Source organism: Onychostruthus taczanowskii, unplaced genomic scaffold (genome assembly GCF_017590055.1).
Source record: "Onychostruthus taczanowskii isolate IOZ18803 unplaced genomic scaffold, ASM1759005v1 scaffold4, whole genome shotgun sequence".
Taxonomy (NCBI): Eukaryota; Metazoa; Chordata; class Aves; order Passeriformes; family Passeridae; genus Onychostruthus; species Onychostruthus taczanowskii.
Window position 1 is genome coordinate 5,939,980 of NW_024501459.1, and position 21,292 is coordinate 5,961,271.

General features: G+C 39.1%; 1 protein-coding gene across 11 annotated transcripts in view; it reads left to right on the forward strand.

The window, feature by feature from the left end:
- CHD7 (chromodomain helicase DNA binding protein 7) overlaps window positions 1-21,292 on the forward strand; it is a 133,463-nt gene that overhangs the window by 77,555 nt on the left and 34,616 nt on the right. For 10 of the 11 annotated variants that reach the window (XM_041412998.1, XM_041413009.1, XM_041413008.1 and 7 more), the window contains 9 exons: window positions 5,692-5,830; window positions 9,161-9,298; window positions 10,379-10,444; window positions 15,298-15,353; window positions 16,733-16,847; window positions 18,209-18,292; window positions 19,236-19,373; window positions 19,470-19,591; window positions 20,026-20,269. In XM_041412998.1, the coding sequence (XP_041268932.1) occupies window positions 5,692-5,830; window positions 9,161-9,298; window positions 10,379-10,444; window positions 15,298-15,353; window positions 16,733-16,847; window positions 18,209-18,292; window positions 19,236-19,373; window positions 19,470-19,591; window positions 20,026-20,269 (1,102 nt within the window). The remainder of the gene's footprint in view (window positions 1-5,691; window positions 5,831-9,160; window positions 9,299-10,378; window positions 10,445-15,297; window positions 15,354-16,732; window positions 16,848-18,208; window positions 18,293-19,235; window positions 19,374-19,469; window positions 19,592-20,025; window positions 20,270-21,292) is intronic. The other variant, XM_041413007.1, reaches the window with a different exon arrangement.

Below are 21,292 nucleotides of genomic sequence, written 5' to 3' on the forward strand. Positions count from 1 at the left end.
GCCCAATCCTATCAATACTGAAAGACAAACACAGTGGTGGCTGCAAAAAAACAACACTGGCAAAACAAATCTCTTGTGGACCAAACTAGTCAAGTTTGAAAGCAAAATGTAGGTTAACCTTTGATCATGAGTGAAGGGTTTTCATTAAATTGGGTGGATGCTGAGTATTATGTGGCCTCTAAACTTTATGAAGCTAGCTTCAGGCACATGCAAAGCAGGCAGATTTTTCCAGAAGTAGAGGGATAGGGAAAGGCAAGTAATCCTACTGAATTGCAAAGTCATGGCTCAGATGTCTGTTCCTCCTGTGCCTGTCCCTGGAGGAGATGGCGACCACCTGTTTGAGAAGATCACACTGCAGCACAGCTGATCTCTCCTGTCGCTTCCTATGAAACCCTAGAGACTGGCCACTGATTATGGTGGCAGGAGCAGTAACTACTTGCAAGGGCCAAATGGCAGCTGTTTGCAGGAGCTCTTGCCTTGTCCCATCCCCTGAAAGCAGTGTCCTGTGCTTCGCAGGGCTGCTCATACCTGCTTCCTCCCCTGAAGTCTTTACCCAAATTTACTCCCCTCCCTGTGGCAGGGAAAGCTTCACCTTCCCCATGCACTGAGCAGCAGCCTGGGATACAGTGTAGGGTGAGTGGGTTGTTGCTTACAAGGGGAGTGCTAAACATGAGCATAATTAAGGTTTTTAGAGGGAGGTGGAGAAGAGCTTTTTTGGCGCACGGTTTGGCTGTTTGTTGTATCGGAAAGGGGATGGCTCCTGGCCACGGAAGTGGGAAGAGGCTGCGGCGTGGGGGAGCGGTGCAGACAGCAGGACACAGCACCCTGGGGAACTGTAGGACAGGAAGAGAGGTCCCGAGGCAGTGGTGGTAGTTTCCACTCCCAAGGTCAGATCATCCTGAGCAAGGCAGGAAGGGGCTGCCTTTGGGAGAGAACAGGAAATCGTGTGAGATTTCCATGCATGTGTCCGCTGAGGCCGTTCCTGTTCACACCTGTCCTCATCTCCCTTTTGAACCAGCCCAGCTGCCTGATATTTACCTTTGCTTGTGCTGCAGGGCACGCCTTGTAGGCTTCACTATTATCAAAGCTTTTTAGTAATTAGGCTGACTTTGCAGGCTGGAAAAAAACTTGTTGTCTATAGTTTTTCCTACTTTTGTGATATGTAAAAACTGATTTTAAAAGAAGTTTTGATTACACTAGGAGCTTTAAAAAATAATTGTTTTCCTTGGGTAAGGCAGTAAAGTATAATTCTCACATCTCTGACATTGTGAGAAGGTGGGATTGTTTTTCAATGTTTTTTATGCTCCAGAGTGAATGTGTAAAGTTTGTCTAAGCTAGGTTCCAATCGTGAATCTGTTACAGGACAATGTTCCCAAATGGTAAAATAAAAATCAGTAATGCATCTGACTTCCTTTAGACCATAGAATTATAGAAAAAAAACCCATCATCCAAATCATGATAGTTGTCAGAAATTATACTAATAAACAGATCTATCAGTTACCCAGATCAAGTGAAGTAGTTACACAGGGTAAACATATGGGCTAATTCCCCCCTTAATCCTGCAAAGCATGTCATGATTTTGGGGTCATTTTTGAGTCAGATGGTTTGCCCTTGTAAGTTTCTGGAGTTTCATCTAGCTCTCTTGGGGGCTGCTGAGCTAATACAAAACACTTTGTTGGAGTTTGGATATCTTTCTCAAATTGTAAATCAAGCTCTCGTTTTAGTTGTCCTACTTACTGTTTTCCTAGTCAGCCTCTTTTTCTTCATGTTGTTTGCTTGTTTGACCTTCTGCAGGTTGTCTTCATACTGATCCCCTTTGGTCAGTATGATGTGCAGTCCTCGGGGGTAAAAGGATGAAATCAGAAAGTGATATTGGACAGTGAGATTGTAAAACATCTAATCTGAAATGTCTGTATTTATATCCCTTGAATTGAGGGACAAGTTTAACTTACAGTTTTTAAATCAAAGTTTTGTGTGTGGCAAATACTGCTCCAGTTTGTCTTAGATTTATAGTTTTGTTTTGGGACTGGACATTTACCTTGTCACTAGTGGACCTTGGCTAAATTTTGCATTCATGCATGTGTAAAAACAAATATGAGAGCTTTCTAAATGTGTATGTTACAGTCTACCTTCCTTGTTGCCAGACTTGGAAAGTACTAATCATGTGCACCCAATGTTGAGCACTGACAGGGAATCCTAATGGTAGAGTCTCTGAAAACAATATCTGAGTACTTGCCTGTTCTTCATGTGGAAAGGTAATTCTGTTCCAGGCTAATGCTGAGTGTGATCTGCTGGATCAAAGCGCAAAGGCTGAGTCAAAAGTGGGTACATTCATTCAATTGTCAGGAGCAAATCACACTGGCTCCCTGGGAAGATGAAGAACAGTTGCTGGCAATGCAAGGAAGCTGATGCTCTCACTGGCCAGATGAAGCTCCTGCATGTGTGATGCACTGGGAAGCAGTGTGTCCCTGCTTTTAGAGGGGTGGTGCTGTTCTATTTCTACTTCACTCTTTTTTTTTTTTTTTTCCCTTCAAAGAAGTTGTAGCTCTGGATTTAAAAATGAGCAATTCTGTTGCTGAATTTAGAACTTAAAATTCCCGGTGGAGCTGCACACGGGCTTTGTTCTCCGCAAGCTGGTCGCTCTTTCACGTGTGTGTTTATAACTGGTCTGGAAAGCGAAGTGATTTGAAACTCTGCCCGAATCGCTTCGACCGCGTCTCCGTTGCCGAGAGTGCCCGTGTACACCGAGGCGCACGGCTCGGGGGTAGCTATCGGTCGTGAAGTAGTCATGGCTCGGAGAGAGAAAGGTCTCTCGGAAGCCAGACCGGAACCCGTGTCGGGGCGGACCTGCCCGCAGCTCCGGCTCTTTGTCTGCGCCCGGCCGGCCGGCAGCGCAGCGCGGTCGGTGGGTCGGCGGGCCCTCGTTAGCGCTGCCCGGCCTTTCAGCAGGCTGGTGTTTTATCCCGCCTAGCCCACGCTATTCTTCCCGGCTTTAAGCCTGTTATTCACAGGCGGCCGTGCACCGGGGGCACGGCACGACGGCTGAGCTTTAATTGCGCGCCCCGCTCCGATTTACGGGGGTCAGGGGGGAAAAGCGCCGGGCTGTCAGCGCGCTTCACCTGGCGGCGATCTTCACCTCCCATTTAAACAAGTTCGAGAAGCGCGTAAAGCGGCGTTTTGTGTTTGTTTAGCTTTGTCGCTGTTTGGCGTTCGGTTTTTAGTCGGTGTTTTTGGAAGCGGTTTGGCGGTGATTTGCTGAAAGCCGGTGTGTGTGCGGCGGGGGTTCCCGTGCCGCGGCCGCGCAGGTGCCGGGAGCGGGCGGGCGCTGATTGAGGGAAGCAGATGGCAGCGCTCGGTGGCCGCCGGCCAGCGGAGCAGGTGCTGGTCACGTGGCCGCGGGTTGCCGGGGCGACGCCAGCGCTCTCGGCGTGCGGATGAAAAGGCGAAGGGGGCCCCGCTTCAGCTGCGGCTTTTTGTGCCATTGGTGGCAGCCAGAGCGGAAACAAGCGCCGGCGGGGAGGGAGGGGAGCCCGCCGGGCACCGAGCGACGGAGGGAGGGAGGGAGGGACGCGCGCTGCCCGGCCCCGCCGCCTCTCGGGGCTCGCCCTCTGCCCGCGCTCCTCCTGCCCTGCCAAACTCTGCCCCGCTGTGCCCGCGCTCTTTGCGCCGTGTCCAGCTCTTCCCCCCACATCCCCTTTCATTTTTGTTTCTTTTTATGTCGCAGTTTAAGATGGGCCTTTTTTGAGCTGTGTCGAGTCTTATTAATATCACAGGATTGTTAGGGTTGGAAGGCACCTCTGGAGGTCATCTCGTCCGAGCCCCTTGCCAAGTCAGGCTCACCTAGAGCAGGTGACACAGGAAGGTGTCCAGGTGGATTTTGAATGTTTTCCAAGAGGGAGACTCCACAACCTCCCTGGGCAGCCTGTTCCAGTGCTCTGCCACTTCAGTGTAAGGAAGTTCTTCTTCGTGTTGAGGTGGAGCTTCTGTTTTTGTTTTGCTCCTTGTCCTGTCACTGTGCCCCACTGAAGAGAGTCTGGCACCATCCTCTTGATACCTACTATTGAGATACTTACATGCATTAATGAATCACAGAATTGTTAGGAATGGAAGCAACCTCTGTAGATCATCTAGTCTCAGTCTTTAAATAGGCCCAGCACCCACAGTCTCTCCTCTGAAGAGAGATGCTCCAGACCCCTAATCATCACTGTCCCCTTCTTCTGTATCTTATTCACTAGCTCCTTGTCTTTGTTTTGCTGAGGACAGAACTAGACACAGTACTTTAGATATGGCCTCAGTAGGGCTAAGTAGAGATAATTTTGCAATAATACAAATCCATGTTCAAAACTCACAGTCTCATGTGTAATTTTTTTGGCGGGGGTATTCTTTTTTTAAACTTTGAAATCAGTCCTACTTTACACATAGGCTGCAAGGGGAGAATAATGCTGTATCCAAGTTGTTGCAGTCCTGAAGAGACATGTGACTATATTGGAAAATTTTAAATTACAGCTCCAAAATACACTGTTGATGGGCTAATGTGCTGATCAAAACAGACAAAGCTGATGTTTAAATGAGAAATTACAAATATGAGGATCATGAAGAAAAAACAAACCCTGAGCACTTTCCCAGGTATGAGAGTAAAGTGATGAAAATGCAGAAGCTATATAAAAGTGTCTGATATGGTGCTTGGTGACCTGTGCTTGCCATGTGTCAGGTACCAGCACCCAGCTCTGCTCTGCTGTCAGCGGTCTCGGCAACTTCCCTTAGCAATCCCCTCACATTGGGAATGGGCTGCTGGGAGCTGACCACAAAAATCCAGTAAAAACCTGCCTCAGACTCAAAGGCCAGATATGCTTCAAAATACTACCTTCTACTATCGATTTTTGTTGCCATTTAAAAATTTCACCCCTGCCATGCTGCAGATCATCTCAGTTCGTGATTTGGTGACAGTGTATTGAAAGCTGTATTTTGATACATGTCTTCACCCATTTCCAAGGCTCTGAGTGCAGCTGGAGACATGCAATCCCAGCTCTTCAGGTGATGAACATTTTCATGGGGGAGGAAGGGAAGGAACAACCCTCAGAACATCACTGTCAGTTGAGTTGATACAGCTTTGTGGTATTGTGTAGATGCTGAGATGATAGCTGGGTGTTTTTCCCCCCCTGTACAAGCTACAGTTGCATGTATTGAAGCTGTATGGGTGCCCTCAGCACTGACACTAAAGTGCATTTCCTGCTTGGAAACAGCAGGGATTGTAGAAGAAGATTAATTCAGTCCTTTGTTTTGGTAATGCTTACTCTGGTTCTGCTTTCCTGGGCTGCATGGTTAATACAAGACAAGCACGTGCATAATCCTGTTTCTCTTCTCATGTGTCAGGTTGTCCAAACCCTGCTTTCAGAAAGTGCAGGTTCTGAAGAGAGCAGCTCTTCCTTTCCCATCTCATTTTTAGTTTCTTGTGGAGTACACGTTGAGTGTCGCTGTCTAAGGTCTTGAAGGAAAGAAGTGAGGTTTCTGTTTTTAAGGCATGTGTAGTGATGGCCCATGCATCACTGATTCTGCAGTTACTTTGAAATACTTAAGAAAGGCAGTTGAAAATAATGAAGTCACTCAAAACGAATATCTCATGGATCAACTGTTTTTTAAGCACCTCTTATATTTTTCTACAAAAACTTATTAAAAATACCTCTGTTTCAGTAGCAAGAAGCAAGATTCAGAAGCCAGTGCTGCGAAGAAAAAGGTTAACAAGGGAAAGGAAGGTTCTGAAAACTCAGATTTGGAAAAAACTCCACCACCATCACCTCATCCTGAAGATGAAGATGATCCAGGGGTTCAGGTAATGCTATTGTTGAAGTTCATTGTAGGCTTTGACAACTTAGAAGCGTAAAACAATAGTTCTTGTGATCTTTGAGTAAACAGTAGTCTTTGTTGCAGAGATACAGGTATTTGGATAACTTCTGCGTTGTTTACAAAGAAGGTGAGAAATGAAAATCACTGTGGTGAATATGTTACAAAACCAAGTATTTTTCATCATAATTTTGCTTTACAGTCTTGTTGCTTGCAGATATGTGTGCAGTGCAGCTGAATTTTCACACATTCTCTTTGATTGCTGTTGCAGTTATGATGCTGTTCTGTTCTGTAGACTTAATCTACTATTACAAGGTCTTGCTTATAAACTTGATGTTTATTCTTGCATTGGCTTTGCAAACCTTCTGAAATCAAGAATGAGACGTGACAGAGCAGAGTGTTGGAAACATGCATGTCAGGCACTTGTAGTTACACTGCCTTAGTGGATGAAGGGTTTTTTTGCAGGACTACCAGTCATGGGCTCACATTGAGTAATTTCTCTTGACCACTGCACACCTATCACCTTCTGTCCAAACTTTGTTTCATGTGAAGCAAATCTGGAAATAGAGTATCATAAGTTTTGTGTGCTCTGTCATTTGACATATTAAGAAGTGGCCAGCTCCTGGCTTGGTTCTGCTGGCAGTGTTTCGAGTGGGCACTAAAAATAAGAATCCCCTCATGAAGAGGTGGGGGCAAATTGTGGTGGGGAAAGTATGTGGTCATACCAGTGTACATGAAATCCACTGTATTTGTCCTTTGCATGTCAGGTTGTGGGCGGATTGCTTCTGGTTATGAGAGATGTTCAGACCAATGATCAATTGCGAATGGTCAAAGTAGCTTGGTGAAATCTTTGGCAAACAGTTGTCCTACAAAAGCGTGGTTTATGCCCTTTCTCCCACTATTTTCAAGAAGAATATAGCAAATAATGAAATGTGAGCAATCTAGTATATTTTAGTTAAAAACAAAAGAAGCAGTATGAGAGTGTGTTCTTCCTGACTTCTTCAGACTGTGTATTCTGAATTAGAGAAGTTGAGTTAAACCATGCAGATGTTAAAGTGTTTCAAGAATTAAGTTTCCTGTTCTGTGCTGCAAATCTCTGCCATCCTGATTAATGACACTGGCAAAAGATGAAGAAACTTCAAGGGTTTGGATGGGATTTTTTGGGTTAGTTTGTAGGTGATTATATTCCATTTACAATTCAACATTTCTGCATGGATTGCTTATTTTCAGTCTAGTGGAACAAAATCTTTCTTTTTGTCAAACACAATTGGGTGATAAACATTATGTTGGATTTTTATTTTTTTTTGTAAATAAAAATGCTAGGACACTTGCATCACTTTTTAATTAAATGCAACACAGTATTTCAGGAAACTTTCTGTTTTCTTAGTACTGTCTTGCACTGTGCGTGCTGTAATGCACTTCTTTGCATGAACTTAGGAAAGGGTTCCAACCATGTTTGCTGGGACAGCTACAGTTAATAAACTTGTTATGCATTTCTCAGCTGAGATTGATGTTACTCAGTTGTCTAAAACACAGTAGCATTCTTAGTGTTAAATCCTGAGCCTTCTGTGGAGATATTATGTAGTAATGCAGAGTGATACATTGGTTTTTTTTTTAAAGAGAAGAAATACTTATGTGTTATGCAGATTTTTATATTCCATTATCAAACCTATTACTCACCTTCCTACCTGTAGATCAGTTAATGAGTTAAAGATAATCTGATGCAGGTAAATACATGCACAGTTTCTGTCAACAGCGCATGACAATTGCAAAACCACATATGAATGTAAGAGGAAACAGGAAGTTCATCAAGTTGAAAAATATCAAATAAAGGCTACCATTATGTTTAGGTGTTCTTTCTGTTAGGGAAATGGAAGAAGAGATTTTTGGTACCAAAAATAATGGTAAGACTTACCTACAGAGTCAGAAGAAAATTGGTATTTTCCCATCAGTGATCATGTAAATCAAGATGCAAATTTGTCAAGTGTTACTATTTTGAAGTACAAAAATATTGTTTTGTGGAAAACCCCATAAGTTACTGCATTAAAGGTAGAAGTCACATCACCATTGTTTAAAAGGGTGAGGTAAGCTTAACCTTTGCTCAAAATTTTAATTTTCAGTTAAATAAATAATTTCTAATTTTGTAAAGTGCACCAAGTGTTTATGCTTTAAAAGGTATGATTAACTATCTAAAAGTAAGCATTGGACTTTGTCTATGCATATTGAAAGACTCAGGTGTGTAAGTCTGTTAAACAAGGTACGTAAGTATTTGCATGTATCAGTGCAGTGGCTGAGAAAGATATATAAATAAGTAGTGTAAAATATATAAATGAGTAGTGTATCAAGTCATTAAGATGGGGTTTTTTTTAACACTTGGTAGTCAACATCATTTTAATATATACATTACTCCATTAAGATCTTTGAAGCTCAGTTGACAGTTTTCTTCAGCAACATATGCTTACAGCTTTTCAAACAGATAACCTGATGCCGACTATCTGGGAAGTTGAATTTCATTGTTGTAAAAACAATACCCAGCACTGAACATCAAGTTGCAAATTCTGTCAAATGTATGCTTCTGTATTGTACAGGCTGTTTTGTGCAATACTGCTGAAGCTTTATCTCATCCTGGTGGTGAAGGTATGGGAGCACAGAAGTCATGCTTTCAATTTGGGGTGGTTCAAGTTTTCCATGCTCTATTAGTTTGGGGTCTTTTCCCATGCTGTGCTGCAGGATTCCTTTCTGAACAGTGCTGGGTCAGTGAAGTGAGGAAATCGTATTTCATTGTGTTTCCCCTACAAGATAATCCCGGTACAACTGGGTGGATGGGGAGAGGAAGAAAGTGTGTTGTCACTGCTTAGCAACACAGTGGGCCATGCTGTGGAAAGGTGGTGTTTGGCTCCTGCATTGGCCATCTGTCTAAATTTTTTACAGATGTGAATGGAGAGGTGCAGCTTCTTGGGTTTTAATTGCTTTCTGAGATAGGCTTCCTAATTTTTTAAGGTTGTTTTAGTAATGTTAAAAAAGTAAAAAAATGCTGCCCCACTTTCCAACTTGGAACAAGCATAAAATCAATTTTTATTTGTAGTTGTTTTTTTGTTTCATTTTAGGTTTTTGTTGTTTTTTGCTTACAGAATTTAGGCTAACAGAAAGGCTAACAGGCAGGAATTCAGAATGGTAGTGTCCTGAGTCCACTCTTTCTATCAGGGTGTTGTAGAAATTGTAGCATTTACTGCACACTAATGTGTTTGAGACACACAGAGATTATTCTGCTTCTCATCAGTTTTGTTTCTCATGAAAAATATGAATGCTTTCTGTTCAGAAACGACGCTCCAGCAGGCAGGTGAAGAGGAAGCGTTATACTGAAGACCTGGAGTTCAAGATTTCAGATGAGGAGGCTGATGATGCTGATGCTGCTGGAAGAGACTCTCCTTCAAATACTTCTCAGTCAGAGCAACAGGTCAGATATGAACAGACTGGAAAGGTGGCCTTAACTGCAGCATTCAGAGATCAGATATGGGCCCTTTTTCTGAGTGATATTCATACGTGATTGATAGAATGTGCCAGAAGGCATTAGTTTTTACATTCATAAAGAATATATCAACTCATGGCTTTGTTTGCAAGCTGATGATACACAGCTTGAAAGTTCAAGCTGAGTTCTTTGAAATTAGTGGTCCCTAGCTAAAGGAAACCTAAACTGTACTGCTAGAAATCTAGAAAGTACTTCTGTGAATTCAGTGGTCTGGCTTCTGTGACTTTAATAAACCACTCAAGCTTGTCCCCTGCTGCTAGGCACCATAAGAACTCCTTTATGAAATTACTGCCTTGTAGTACCCAGCAGGGTACACTTTATTCTCTGTGCAATGTAAATGATGGATAAAATAGTTTGAATAAGATGAGGGGTAATACTGTAGGAATGACTGTTGTAACAATCTTATTGTTTTGTAGTGCTTTTTCAAAGAACTACTTCTTTTTAACTGATGACCTATTGGAGAATATATCCATGTTCTTTGGTATTTCATTTGACAATTTGTTAAGCCTTGTGAAATATTGTATGTGATCTCCATTGTTCATTGTGTCTTATCAGAAGGACAATTGGGATGGTTTTCCTCCCGTTGTAATAGTGAATTAATGTAATAGAGGATTGCAGGCAGTTTTGAGAGCGATCGTGTGGACACCTGCACAGCCAACAAGAGCTTCTGAACATCATCTGCTGTTTAGACTGTATGGTGCTGAAAGCATGTATTATTTTAGGATAGGGGAGCTGCTTGTTTTGTTACATCTGTTTATCTGTGCGTGTCAGCCTTCTTAACTGAGAGAGCTGGAGTTGCACTAGGTCTTAAAAATGGGCTCAAACAAGTATCCTTCGATCCTTTATTATGGTATTAAATCTCTTTGAATCCTCAATGTTCTCATGCTGGGGGGAGAATGTCCTCTTGGTATTAAGCTTCTGTTGCAAAAAATATTTTAATGTTTTTCTAATAAAGGAAGTCTAACAAAGATGCACTCCCATAACTCTTGTATGCTGTTTATGATGTAGGAATCTGCTGATGCTGAAGGTCCTATTGTGGAGAAAATCATGAGTAGCCGTTTAGTCAAGAAAAAGGTAAAACAAATCCCCTTCCCCCCATATTTTAAATAGGCTAAGCATATTTCTGCTGAAGTCCTTACTGAGTTCTTAAAATGCTTTGGATATTCCCAAGTAAAAAACTGTTCTGTTGAATAGAAGAGGTTCCTGGGAGTGTATTCAGATGGTATGCAACATGTTTTTCAATAGACATACACAAAACAGATTGTTTAATCTTTTACTCGTTTCTTGCTTTTTTTGGATGAAAAATTTGATTTTTGCAAGTATACATGCCTGAATAAAATCTGTGGGGCTTTTCACTTCAGGGGAATATTCCATAAGAGTTTGAGGAATGAGAGAACTTAAAACCCATAATTTTTGCATCTTTTGCTGGCAGTTGTGCTTAGCAGCTGAAACAAATTTACATGTGACCAAGTATGATGCATACACATTCCTTGTAACTATGCTAAGATGGTGAAAGAAACACTCAATTTCAGTGTGGTTCCCTTATAATTCTTGCCCTGCCTTCTAGTTAAGTTCTTATTTTGCTTACAGTTTTTTTTAATCTGCTTCTCAACTTGAATGGCCTTTGCACTTCCAAAGTATTAGAACTCTGAGAAGGAAGTAGAAAAGAACTTACTCCAAAAAGGGCGTGACTATATATATAGACTCTTCTGTGGAGCTAACTCGCTGACTTGTACTACAGCTGGACAGAAAACTGTCTGACTTAGACTGATACAGCATCGTGTTAATCTTTGTTACCCAGAAATTCATCTTTGCCTCAGTGTTAATTTTCAAATTGGAGAAAGGAAATTTGCCTTTATGAATGGATTTTTTTCCCAGTGTTCTGGTGGTTTGGGGCTTGTTTTTGGGTTTTTGTTCAGTTTTCTTGGGCAGGGTGGGGTGTGTGTGTTCAATTTTATTACTACTGCCCTAACATCATTAACAATTTTATGAACCTACATTCATTTAAAGTCATGAGTTCCTGTGATTCAATCTGACCTGTTTATGCATCTTACAGCATAAGCTTCTAAGGCTTTTTGGAATGTTTTTTTTTTTTTTTTTTTAGTTTTTTTTTTTTAGTTTTTTTTTTTTTTAAGGTCTAGAGCTGTATTTTGTGTTTCAAATCATAGGCTTATTTTTCAGATAAACTTGAGGCAATATAAAGTGAGTATTTACTTGTCCTGATGGTCTGCTAGGCAGGAGAGGAGGATGTGGTCCTTTCATAAATGTCTTTACAGGGGAAGCTGTTTTTCACCAATTATTCTTCCCTTCTTCCTCTCCCCTGCAAACAAAGGTGTGATTACTCATGGGGAGTGTGTATTTTGCTGCAGTTTGTGGGAAGTAGTTGGTCTGCTGCCTACATGTCTTTGATTGCAAGCTCTGCTGGAGGCAAGCTCTATTTTGAGCTTTTTCTTTAATGTTTTTTATGGATTGTATTTGCAGGTTTGAGGGGTGTCTCTTCTTTCCCTGCTCTTCTCCCCAACCCTCTTCTCCAAATTTAAAAAAAAAAAAAGGATATCAGGGTGTTAATATTTAACATCTGAAGTATCCAACTGTGCTTTTATTAAAGGTCTTTTACACTCTTACTAACGTCATCAAAACCCTGGTTGTTAGATTACTAATCAAAGTAAAATTGCTGCGATCAGGACCAGTGCATAAAATAAACACGAGGAGAGGCTTCACTAGGAAACCTTTCAGTGGATTAGGTTGTAACAAAGATGTTGCATTCAAGTAAAGGACATTAGATAATGAGTACTCTTTTGGAGCAGTATTCTTATCATAAAATCATGCTGGTTTTCTGAGAAATAGCCTTAGTTTAGCTCTGGAGTTACCAGATAGGATGCAGCACTGTACTTGCAGCCATTTTTGAAACGTACAGAGTAAAATGTAGAGCTGAGTTCCTGTTTGAAGTAAAAAAGATGGTGTTTTTCACAGTTGTTCCTAATGTGGAATGTTGAATTCGCTTGAATACTCTTTCTTCTTGCAGAAAGCATGAAGTACATGTATCACTCTCTTTCCAAACCTGATGAGTTTGGATGTTGAAATTTTTCATTCAGTCCCCTTTGAATTCCTGCTTCTTAACTCTGAAAAGGAATAGCTAGAACTCATTATGCTATCCAGCAGAAATAGCACATATTTTGCGAAGACAGGGAGTTTGTAGAACCCTGTTAAACATGTGAATGTCTCTATTTGCCTACTGGTACATGTGAGAATTAGAACTAATTGAAATGTGTACAATACCTACATCTCTTCCTCAAATGGATCAGTTTACGATTTTTGTGCCGTGTATCAGTTGAGGTGGTTGGGTTTTGTGTGTTGCTTTGCATCTGTTATTAATGTGTTCTATCTGCTGTTTTTCTGGTAATTGATAGTTGTGGTGGTTTGGGGTTTTTAATGGTTTGTTTTTTCTTAGGTTTTTTTGGTTGGTTGGTTGTTTTTTTTGCTTTTTTCCCCTTTTTTGTCTCTACACCTGAGTGGCTTACGCAACTAATTTTTGCATTAGCAGTGTTACTGTATCACCTCTGTGGCAATGGCATACAAGATTATGTGCTTTTAAGTATTTGCTTGAATGAAGGGGTCATTTATTTCTTCATTTATCTGCAGAGACTGTGAATCAGATCCTGGCCACACCTGGAAGTGATAATTTGAAGTGTCCTGCATTCCTCAAGTCTGCCATGTGTTATTTTAGGATGTCTGTGTAGTCAGTTTGGGGAGAATTTTGCATAAATGTTCTATCTCACCTTTTTGCCTAGTTAATATATGTGCACAGGTAGTGAGGAGTGCACAGTGACATCAGAGGCATGAGCTGCTGTCTCATATACCCTGAAGTGATGTATTGTTAACCTCTGCTTGAGTGCTGACAGTTTTAATTTGATTAAATTTTTGGAGGAGGGCATGAGTGCTGAATGGCAGACTAAGATTTTAAAAATATTTTTTCTTAAGTACTTTTTGCTTAGGTGAATCTTTGATGCACTCTCATGGAACATCTAATAACATAGACCAGTTATTACCTGCTAGACAATACAAAATTGTGTTTTACTCATGAGAGTTACAGAATTTATCAAGATGTGCATTGTAAATTATTGTTATTAAGTTGGCAGGTGACAGAAAATATGTTTGACTGAAATGCTGCTGAGGGGAGTGAAGCTGGTTAATATGAAACCTCTATGTAAAGGTGTTTAATGATATTGTCAGTGTAATACTGATGGATCTCAAAGGATTACGGTTTAAGAGTAATCAAAGAGACTTGGCTGTAATACATTTTAGATCATAAAAGAAGTTAATGTCTTAAAATTAGGGTTGACTTCTTAAATACTAATTTTGCCTTAGGGCAGTGAATAGGTTCCGATAATGTGATCTGCAGCTTCTTTTTTCAATGCAGTTTTGATCTCTAAATATTAATATAATCTTGAGAAAGACTCTTCTGAGTTTTTTTGTTTTAAAAAGAATTTTGATGGCCTTCAGATTTCTTTCCTTTGGCAGTGTCTTTGTGAGTGTCAGAGAATTTCTCCCGTGTTTGGGTTTAGAGGATGGTTTGGGGAGCTTATCTTCTTTGATGGAAGATTCAAGATCAAGAAGTAGCACCAGGAATCTTCTTCCATTTCTTTAGGGAGAAATAGGTAGAATCTGGTATTGTTTCTCTCTCTAGGAAGGAATACAGACTGTACTGGAGTGATGTAAATGCTAAACTGAAACTCCCTTGCTACTCAGGAAGTAAAGGAATACTGTGTGAATCAGGGATTGGGAATGCACAATTTAATGCAGCTGCTACTGTTGCTCTTTAATTGCACTGCTGTGGAGGTAAAATCTAGCCAGTGTCTAAAGTTTCAGAGTAGTTCCTCTTGTGTGTGTGTATATATATATATATATTTTAAATAGATATAGAAAAATACAAAAGTTGTTGATTTATACAGCAGTCAACAGTTTTGCCTGTTTAATTCTGCATATACAGTATTTATTACAGATGATGTTGTCCCTGATGAAATGTATGAACCAGAAAATGCTGCTCTGTTGAAAATTTTCCTAAAATTCATTAGTAAAAACAGACAGTTAATGTTGTGACATAAACTGAATTCTAAATGTGTGCCTGGTGCACTGTCCTTAGTTTGTCCTATGGCTGGGTTAAGGAGTAATTCAACAATGTATTACATGCCATATGTTATGCAATACTTTGGCACCAGGGATAAGTTAAGGGTAGCTCAACTCTTAGCACTGAATGCCCTTGGTTTTGCTGGTTTATGTCACAACTTTAACCTTGCTTTAAATGTAGTTTTTGGGTGTTAATTTAATTTGGCTGCTCTGTATGTGAGACATCTTGCCTGAGTGAATTTAATTGCACCATTGAGTAAAACTAAAGCCATGAACACTGATGCACTACAATTCTAGCAGAGGTATAAGGTTTAGTTTTATATGGCTTCTTGTTTGGAGTTATTAACTATATGGAGGAATAAACCCCCTTTAAAACTCTTTTTTAAAACATTACAAAACCCACAATGTAAAGTTGCCATGAGCCAGCCAAAAATAATACATATGGCATTCAGGAGTGCAGTTGCTAATTGGCTGCTGCCTGAGAAAATGGTACACTTGGCTTCTACTTAACACTGTGGGTTTGGCAGAAAGCCAGATTTGGGGTGAGGTTGTGAATGAAGCTGCATGTGGTTAGGGAGGAGTTCAAATGATTCATGTCTTGGAAGTTGTAGTAAGCAGTGCAGTATGTACTTGGGTAAGCAGCTGGAGGAAACTCCTCACCCATGTCCTCCCCCACAAACCTTTTCCTACACCTCCACTTGTGTTTCTGTGTGGGGACTGTAGTCCATATCTCAGATAGTTTTTAAATAGTTTACTAAGTTGGGCTGTTTAATTCACATTTCAACATTTCTTTTCTTTAGATGGAGAACGGAGAGGAAGTAGAAGTAGAGGAATTCTATGTAAAGTACAAAAACTTGTAAGTAAACTTGCTATCCTTAAGTTCATATAACTTCCAAATAGCATTCAAAACTGGTTTTATAACTGATACAAATTATTATCAAACTTTAAACATATATAATGTTTAATCCAAAACAGTGACAAATAGACAGGAGAATATCTTACATTGGTGGTACAGGGTTTGACAGTGTTGTTTTAATTTGTGTTCTCTCCAAAATTAAATAGGTAAAATTGCTCTGTTATTAAATACTTTAAGACTTATTATGCATGCAAGCTCATGAGCACACACCTGTGCTGTGTAGGTCTAACTGCAACTGTAGAGTGTGTGCAAACTACTCAGAAATAACCCTTGATGTTGTATCAAAAACAAGATTTTTGTTGAACAAAATGTCTGAGATAACAAACAAACGAGATAGCTTTCAATATTGCAGCAGATCGTTACCCCTCCATGAGAGGAATGTAATCGTGGTGAGAGCAGCATGTTGTTTCAATTCTGGACTCTGAAACTGCAATGCAATCAGTGTTTAAAATAAAACACTCCATAGCTGGATAAGCTCACTTTTCTTGTGGGAAAATAGCACACCTTGTGTATTTTTACCAAATTTTCTGTCTGAGAGAGAGAAATCTGCTTTAAGGGTGCTTATGGCAGCTAACTGCATGTAGCTGACTTCACTTTAAATATGCTGTCATTTTTGTATCCTTTGCACTATATTGTTTATTGTATAATGTTTAATGCTTAATTATGCTTTGTTTAGTTATATTACAGAGACATAATTTTTCTGTTAACTATGCTGTCTTAGCTTTTGACAGACTAAATTTATGGAGTGGGACAAGTCACTTTGGCAGTGATACTGTTCCTTCCTCTATGTTGTTACTGTGGAACTGCATTTACAAGGGGGTTTTCTCTCTGTCAGTCTTAAAAGACTCACAAGTAATTTTGAGTTACAATGCTGTTCTCAGAAAAAAATTATGTTGGATGGTAGTGCTTAAAATATTTGCATCTTTTGCTTAACTTATGAAAATCCTACTCTTTGCTAGAATATGATGCTAAACAGTGACTTTACCATAAGTACTTTACATAATGTCTTGTATAGTAATTATGTTTTAAATACGTCCAATAAGAATCATCCTAGTTTTGTGCCAAACTAAGTATAGAGGGTATGTATTCAGATTTTGAGTGGGAGTTGTTTCTATTTCCTGACAAGTTTCTCTATTAGTAAGTATAATTACTTTGAGTAAAGATGATTGGTTAATAACCTGTATGGTAAAGAAGATAGTGTCAAGTTTTCCAAGCATAGCACCACGCTGTGCTGGAAAGATCTAGTTATACTAGTGGAATACATCCGGAGTGCAATGGAAGCAAAGTTTTGAGTAAGATTTTTCTGTTTCATCTTCTAGTTCTTACCTTCACTGTCAGTGGGCATCTGTAGAAGAGCTGGACAAAGACAAGAGAATTCAGCAGAAGATTAAGCGGTTTAAGGCAAAACAGGGCCAGAATAAATTCCTTTCTGAAGTATGTTTTTTTTTCTGTTTGTATCTTTTGGGTGTTTAAGGAATATTCTTAGGAATTCTTGTTCTGTATGCAAGCAGAACATTTTGAATAACTGTATGATATATCAGTAGCACTTATTCTGGTATAAAGCATTCTGGATGCAAGTCTTGCAAGTTTATGAAAGTCAAGTGATCTATCCTGACTGTATACTTTTTCCTATAGTTTTGGTTGGTCTTTTTCCTTGAAGTGAGTGGCTAGTTATTATCTTTGTAAGCCTGACTGAATCAGTACCATGTCTTTTTTCTCAGGAGCTGATTATGCCAGAAGAAATGCATGCCTTTTTTCTATGTTATGGACTGCTGCTCACTAGGGATTCAAAGCTTTTTATCATCAATTTAATTTCACTTAGAGCCATAAGCAGTAATGTGGCAGGGGTCCTGTCAATAAAAGACCAGATCTGCTGATTTGTGTCTCTGAAAGAGTACATTTTAGGAAAATGCTGTCTTTTAAGAAAAAAAAAATTGTGTTCGTGAGATACTGTGTTTATTTATTTATATTTATTTCTACTATATCATTGAAGCTGACACAAAAAACCTGTTGCAAATTGAAAACTTCCATCTGTTCTAAGTGAAGATACCTGGAACTGTTTCCATTTTCTCTTTTTAATATGTTTCCAAGTGGATCACAAGTTACTGTAAATACTTGGAATTTGTCATTGTTTCAGAAAAAAGCTTTTAAAATATAGAGTCTTTAGTGCTTTTGGCTGTCTCTTCTATTGAAGTGGATCTTTAAACTCTGAAATGAAATGCAGTGCTTTAGTATGAAAGAGAAGCCTGTAACTTGTTTAAGGCATAAGAACGAACCTGACAAATTGTGAGTTTTAGAGAAACTGTGTATGCATGCATTGTGTTTTCTCTGCTTTTGAAATAATAATCTTTAAATCTTTCTTGTAAAGCGTTAGACAATTCCTGTAGTTAAAATAATCCAAAGGCACTTAGTGTACAAGGCTCTAATTTCTTTATTGCAAGCTGTAGTTTTCAAGAATGCTAAATGCATTGCATGCCATAAGCCTTTTCGATTGCTCATTAGTGAATTGTAATTTCACACTTCATTTAAAATATTCTTAAACATTCTCTCACAGTAAAAGGTTTCACACAGTAATTAAGAGGCCCAGTTAACAAAGTCTGAGAAGTCTGATTCCCTCACGGGGAATGATCTTGCTGAATTGTAGCATTTCAATTAACATGTTGAGGTTTGCCAAATATAAATTCTGTGTCACCGTGACCCAAAATATTATTGCTTGGTGAAATATATAATCGTTTTTCCTCTTAGGAAGGGCTAATAGAGATATCTTTTATATTTTTGCCTCTTTCCTTGAACAGATTGATGATGAGCTTTTTAATCCAGATTATGTGGAAGTTGATCGAATCATGGATTTTTCACGTAGCACAGATGATAATGGAGAGGTAAACAAAACTTTGTTTAGTGCATCTCTAGTCATATAGATGTGTTTAGAATTAATTGTTTAAATTCTTTATATTAATATCTAATTAATAAATTAATTGTGTAATATATTAATTAGAATTTATTAAACATTTGCAGAAAGGACCACAGTATATGTGTATAAAAAATAGGAACATATTTGAGAAAATGTTGGCTAATGTAGCAATTTCCCTTAAATAAAGGGGATTAAGTGAGAATTCCAAACTTTTTATAAGTTACCTGTATTTAAAAAGCGCACAAAACAACGAACCAAAAAGCAAAAACAATGAAGAAGTGATATTTAATATTGTAGAAATATGATGTTCATACATGTAGTGCAGAATTTAAATGAAAATTGCAAGAAAGAGTCTTAGCTAAATGTCATAATGGTTTAGACTGCCTGTTAAAGAAGAAGTCCTGAACTCATTGTTTCTTCATTTTTAATGACTTGTTCTGCAAAGATGATTTTGTCTTCCAGGAGATTCCTTTTTGGTCCTGGGAGAATAGAAAGCTTCACTGGCAGTGTCACTGTTTCCATGTTGCTCTGTCAGTGAAGGGTGGTGTTTGACTTGTCTGTTGTGAAGTTTCTGATGATGCTGATAAAACAGTCGATTTTTAAATATGTAATAAAGCTTAAAATTGTAAGGGTTGAAATGGGAATATTGTTTTGCTTCTAAATTTTAGTCTATCCATACTGATTTCAAATGTGTTATGTTCATTTTGGTGGTAAGCCTGTATTCTCCAGGTTCTCATCTTACTTGGTTGTCAAGGTGTCAGCCTGCTGTTTGCTTATCCTTCTGGTTGAGTCAGGCATTCAGGTCTGATGAAGCTTTTTGAATTTCATCTAGCCTGCAGATCTCTTGTAAGAAAGGGTACACTTTTATTCTTTCTATATTGTGAGATAATGTAATTTTTGTCTTAACAAAGCCTGTAACGCATTATCTGGTGAAGTGGTGTTCGCTTCCTTATGAAGACAGCACTTGGGAGCTCAAGCAAGACATCGACCAAGCCAAGATCGAAGAATTTGAGAAACTGATGTCTAGGGAGCCAGAAATGGAGCGTGTGGTAAGAATTGGCTCTATATAGAGGATTTTATTTGAAAATAGTAAAGTAATGTGGTCTTTTAGAAACCACTAATGGGATTTGCTGTATTTGAAACAGGAGCGACCTCCTGCCGATGACTGGAAGAAATCGGAGAGTTCCAGGGAGTATAAAAACAATAACAAACTCAGGGAATACCAGTTGGAGGGAGTAAACTGGCTTCTTTTCAATTGGTACAACACGTACGTAAAACATAGCTTACTGCTGAATCCTGCTTTGGAAAAGCTTTTACAGCTTATTTGAAATAGCAGCCTTTTAAAGTAACGTGCTTAAGGGAGATTTTAGAATCATTTACGTGGCTCATTTTTTGCGGCAGGAGTCATATACAAACTAATTTGGGGTGGAACATGAATATTTCAGATAGATTCTTCTGGCAAGTGCTTTGGATTTATGCATGCCCCTGCTGCTCCTTCCTCCCCCTTGTGAACTTGAGAGGTAGATAGAAGGGGTATATCCATGCTGACTGCATCATAAATCATAACATTTATTAAAAATGCAAAATGTTATGATGCCTTTTCATTCTAGAAATACCTGGTTTATTTGGGTGATTGCCTTACTGATTTTCTGTTTTAAGTTGGGAATAAATAATTCAGCCTGTTTTTATTCTTGTTTTCAGACGAAACTGCATTTTAGCAGATGAAATGGGGTTGGGAAAGACTATCCAGTCCATTACGTTTCTCTATGAGATATATTTGAAAGGAATCCATGGTCCTTTCTTGGTTATTGCACCATTGTCCACAATTCCCAACTGGGAAAGGGAGTTCCGCACCTGGACAGAGTTGAATGTGGTTGTGTATCATGGGAGTCAAGCGAGTCGGCGGACCATTCAGTTGTATGAAATGTATTTCAAAGATCCACAGGTAAAAGCTCTTCATTATTTTTCTTCTTCTCTTTTTTTGTATATGCATTACAGTTGTTCATTAATTTAAGCAACAATTAGTGTTTCAGTGCTGGTATGTTAGGTTTCAGTTAGAAATAGAGATACATTATTAAGAATGCTTTTTAATAGTGGCCAGTATCTCTCTGGGAATAAAGGGGCACCATGAGATGGTGCAACTTTTGTTTAGAGTTTCATTCTTTCATGCATGGTTATTGTTATTTTGCATTTCTGAGGGGAGCTGGCAGAAGAGATCCTTAATGGAGAAACTCCTTTAAGTGGAACTAAGCTTAAAAATCAATCTTTGCCTACCATTCCAGGAAAGACCTGCTTGCAGAAATTAAACTTGTCAATGCCTCTTTATCAAATTTTCTAAGTCAGATATATTTTGAATGTGTGTTACTGTGCTTAGGTTGAATAGTTGTGAGTGAAGGAAAGCAGAAATGACTAGGGGTAGAAACAGAAAATTATTTGGAAAACAGAAGCTAAGAAGAGCAGCAGATCCCTACTCCTAAGTGCATGGTTTTTTCCAGAGTAAACAGAATTGGGGGAAAATAAAATGTGCATACATTGAATGTTATTGCAGAACAATAAAATCTGCCTCACATCAGAGAGAAAAAGGGTAGAAGTTCAACATGTGGAGTACTATATTCAACTGAGCTTTAAAAAGTGATAGTGGTAAATTCATACATTTAGATTTTCTTTAAAACGTTTCATTTTACACCACTGGACATTTTGATTAATAAACTAGAAGGATATAAAATCAATGTAGCACACATTAAGTGGATTTAAAACTGGCTAGCTGATATTTCTTGATGTAATTGTTAATGAGAAGTGATTTGCATTTCCAGCATAGTTCTTAAGGGATTGGTTCATGTCCATGAGCTATATAACTTAGCAATGACCTGAAAGAAAACATAAAATCATTACTGAGGAAGTTTTCAAATGACACAAAGATATGGAGAGTGGTAAATGATTAAGACAGTTCATGGACACAGAGTAAGCT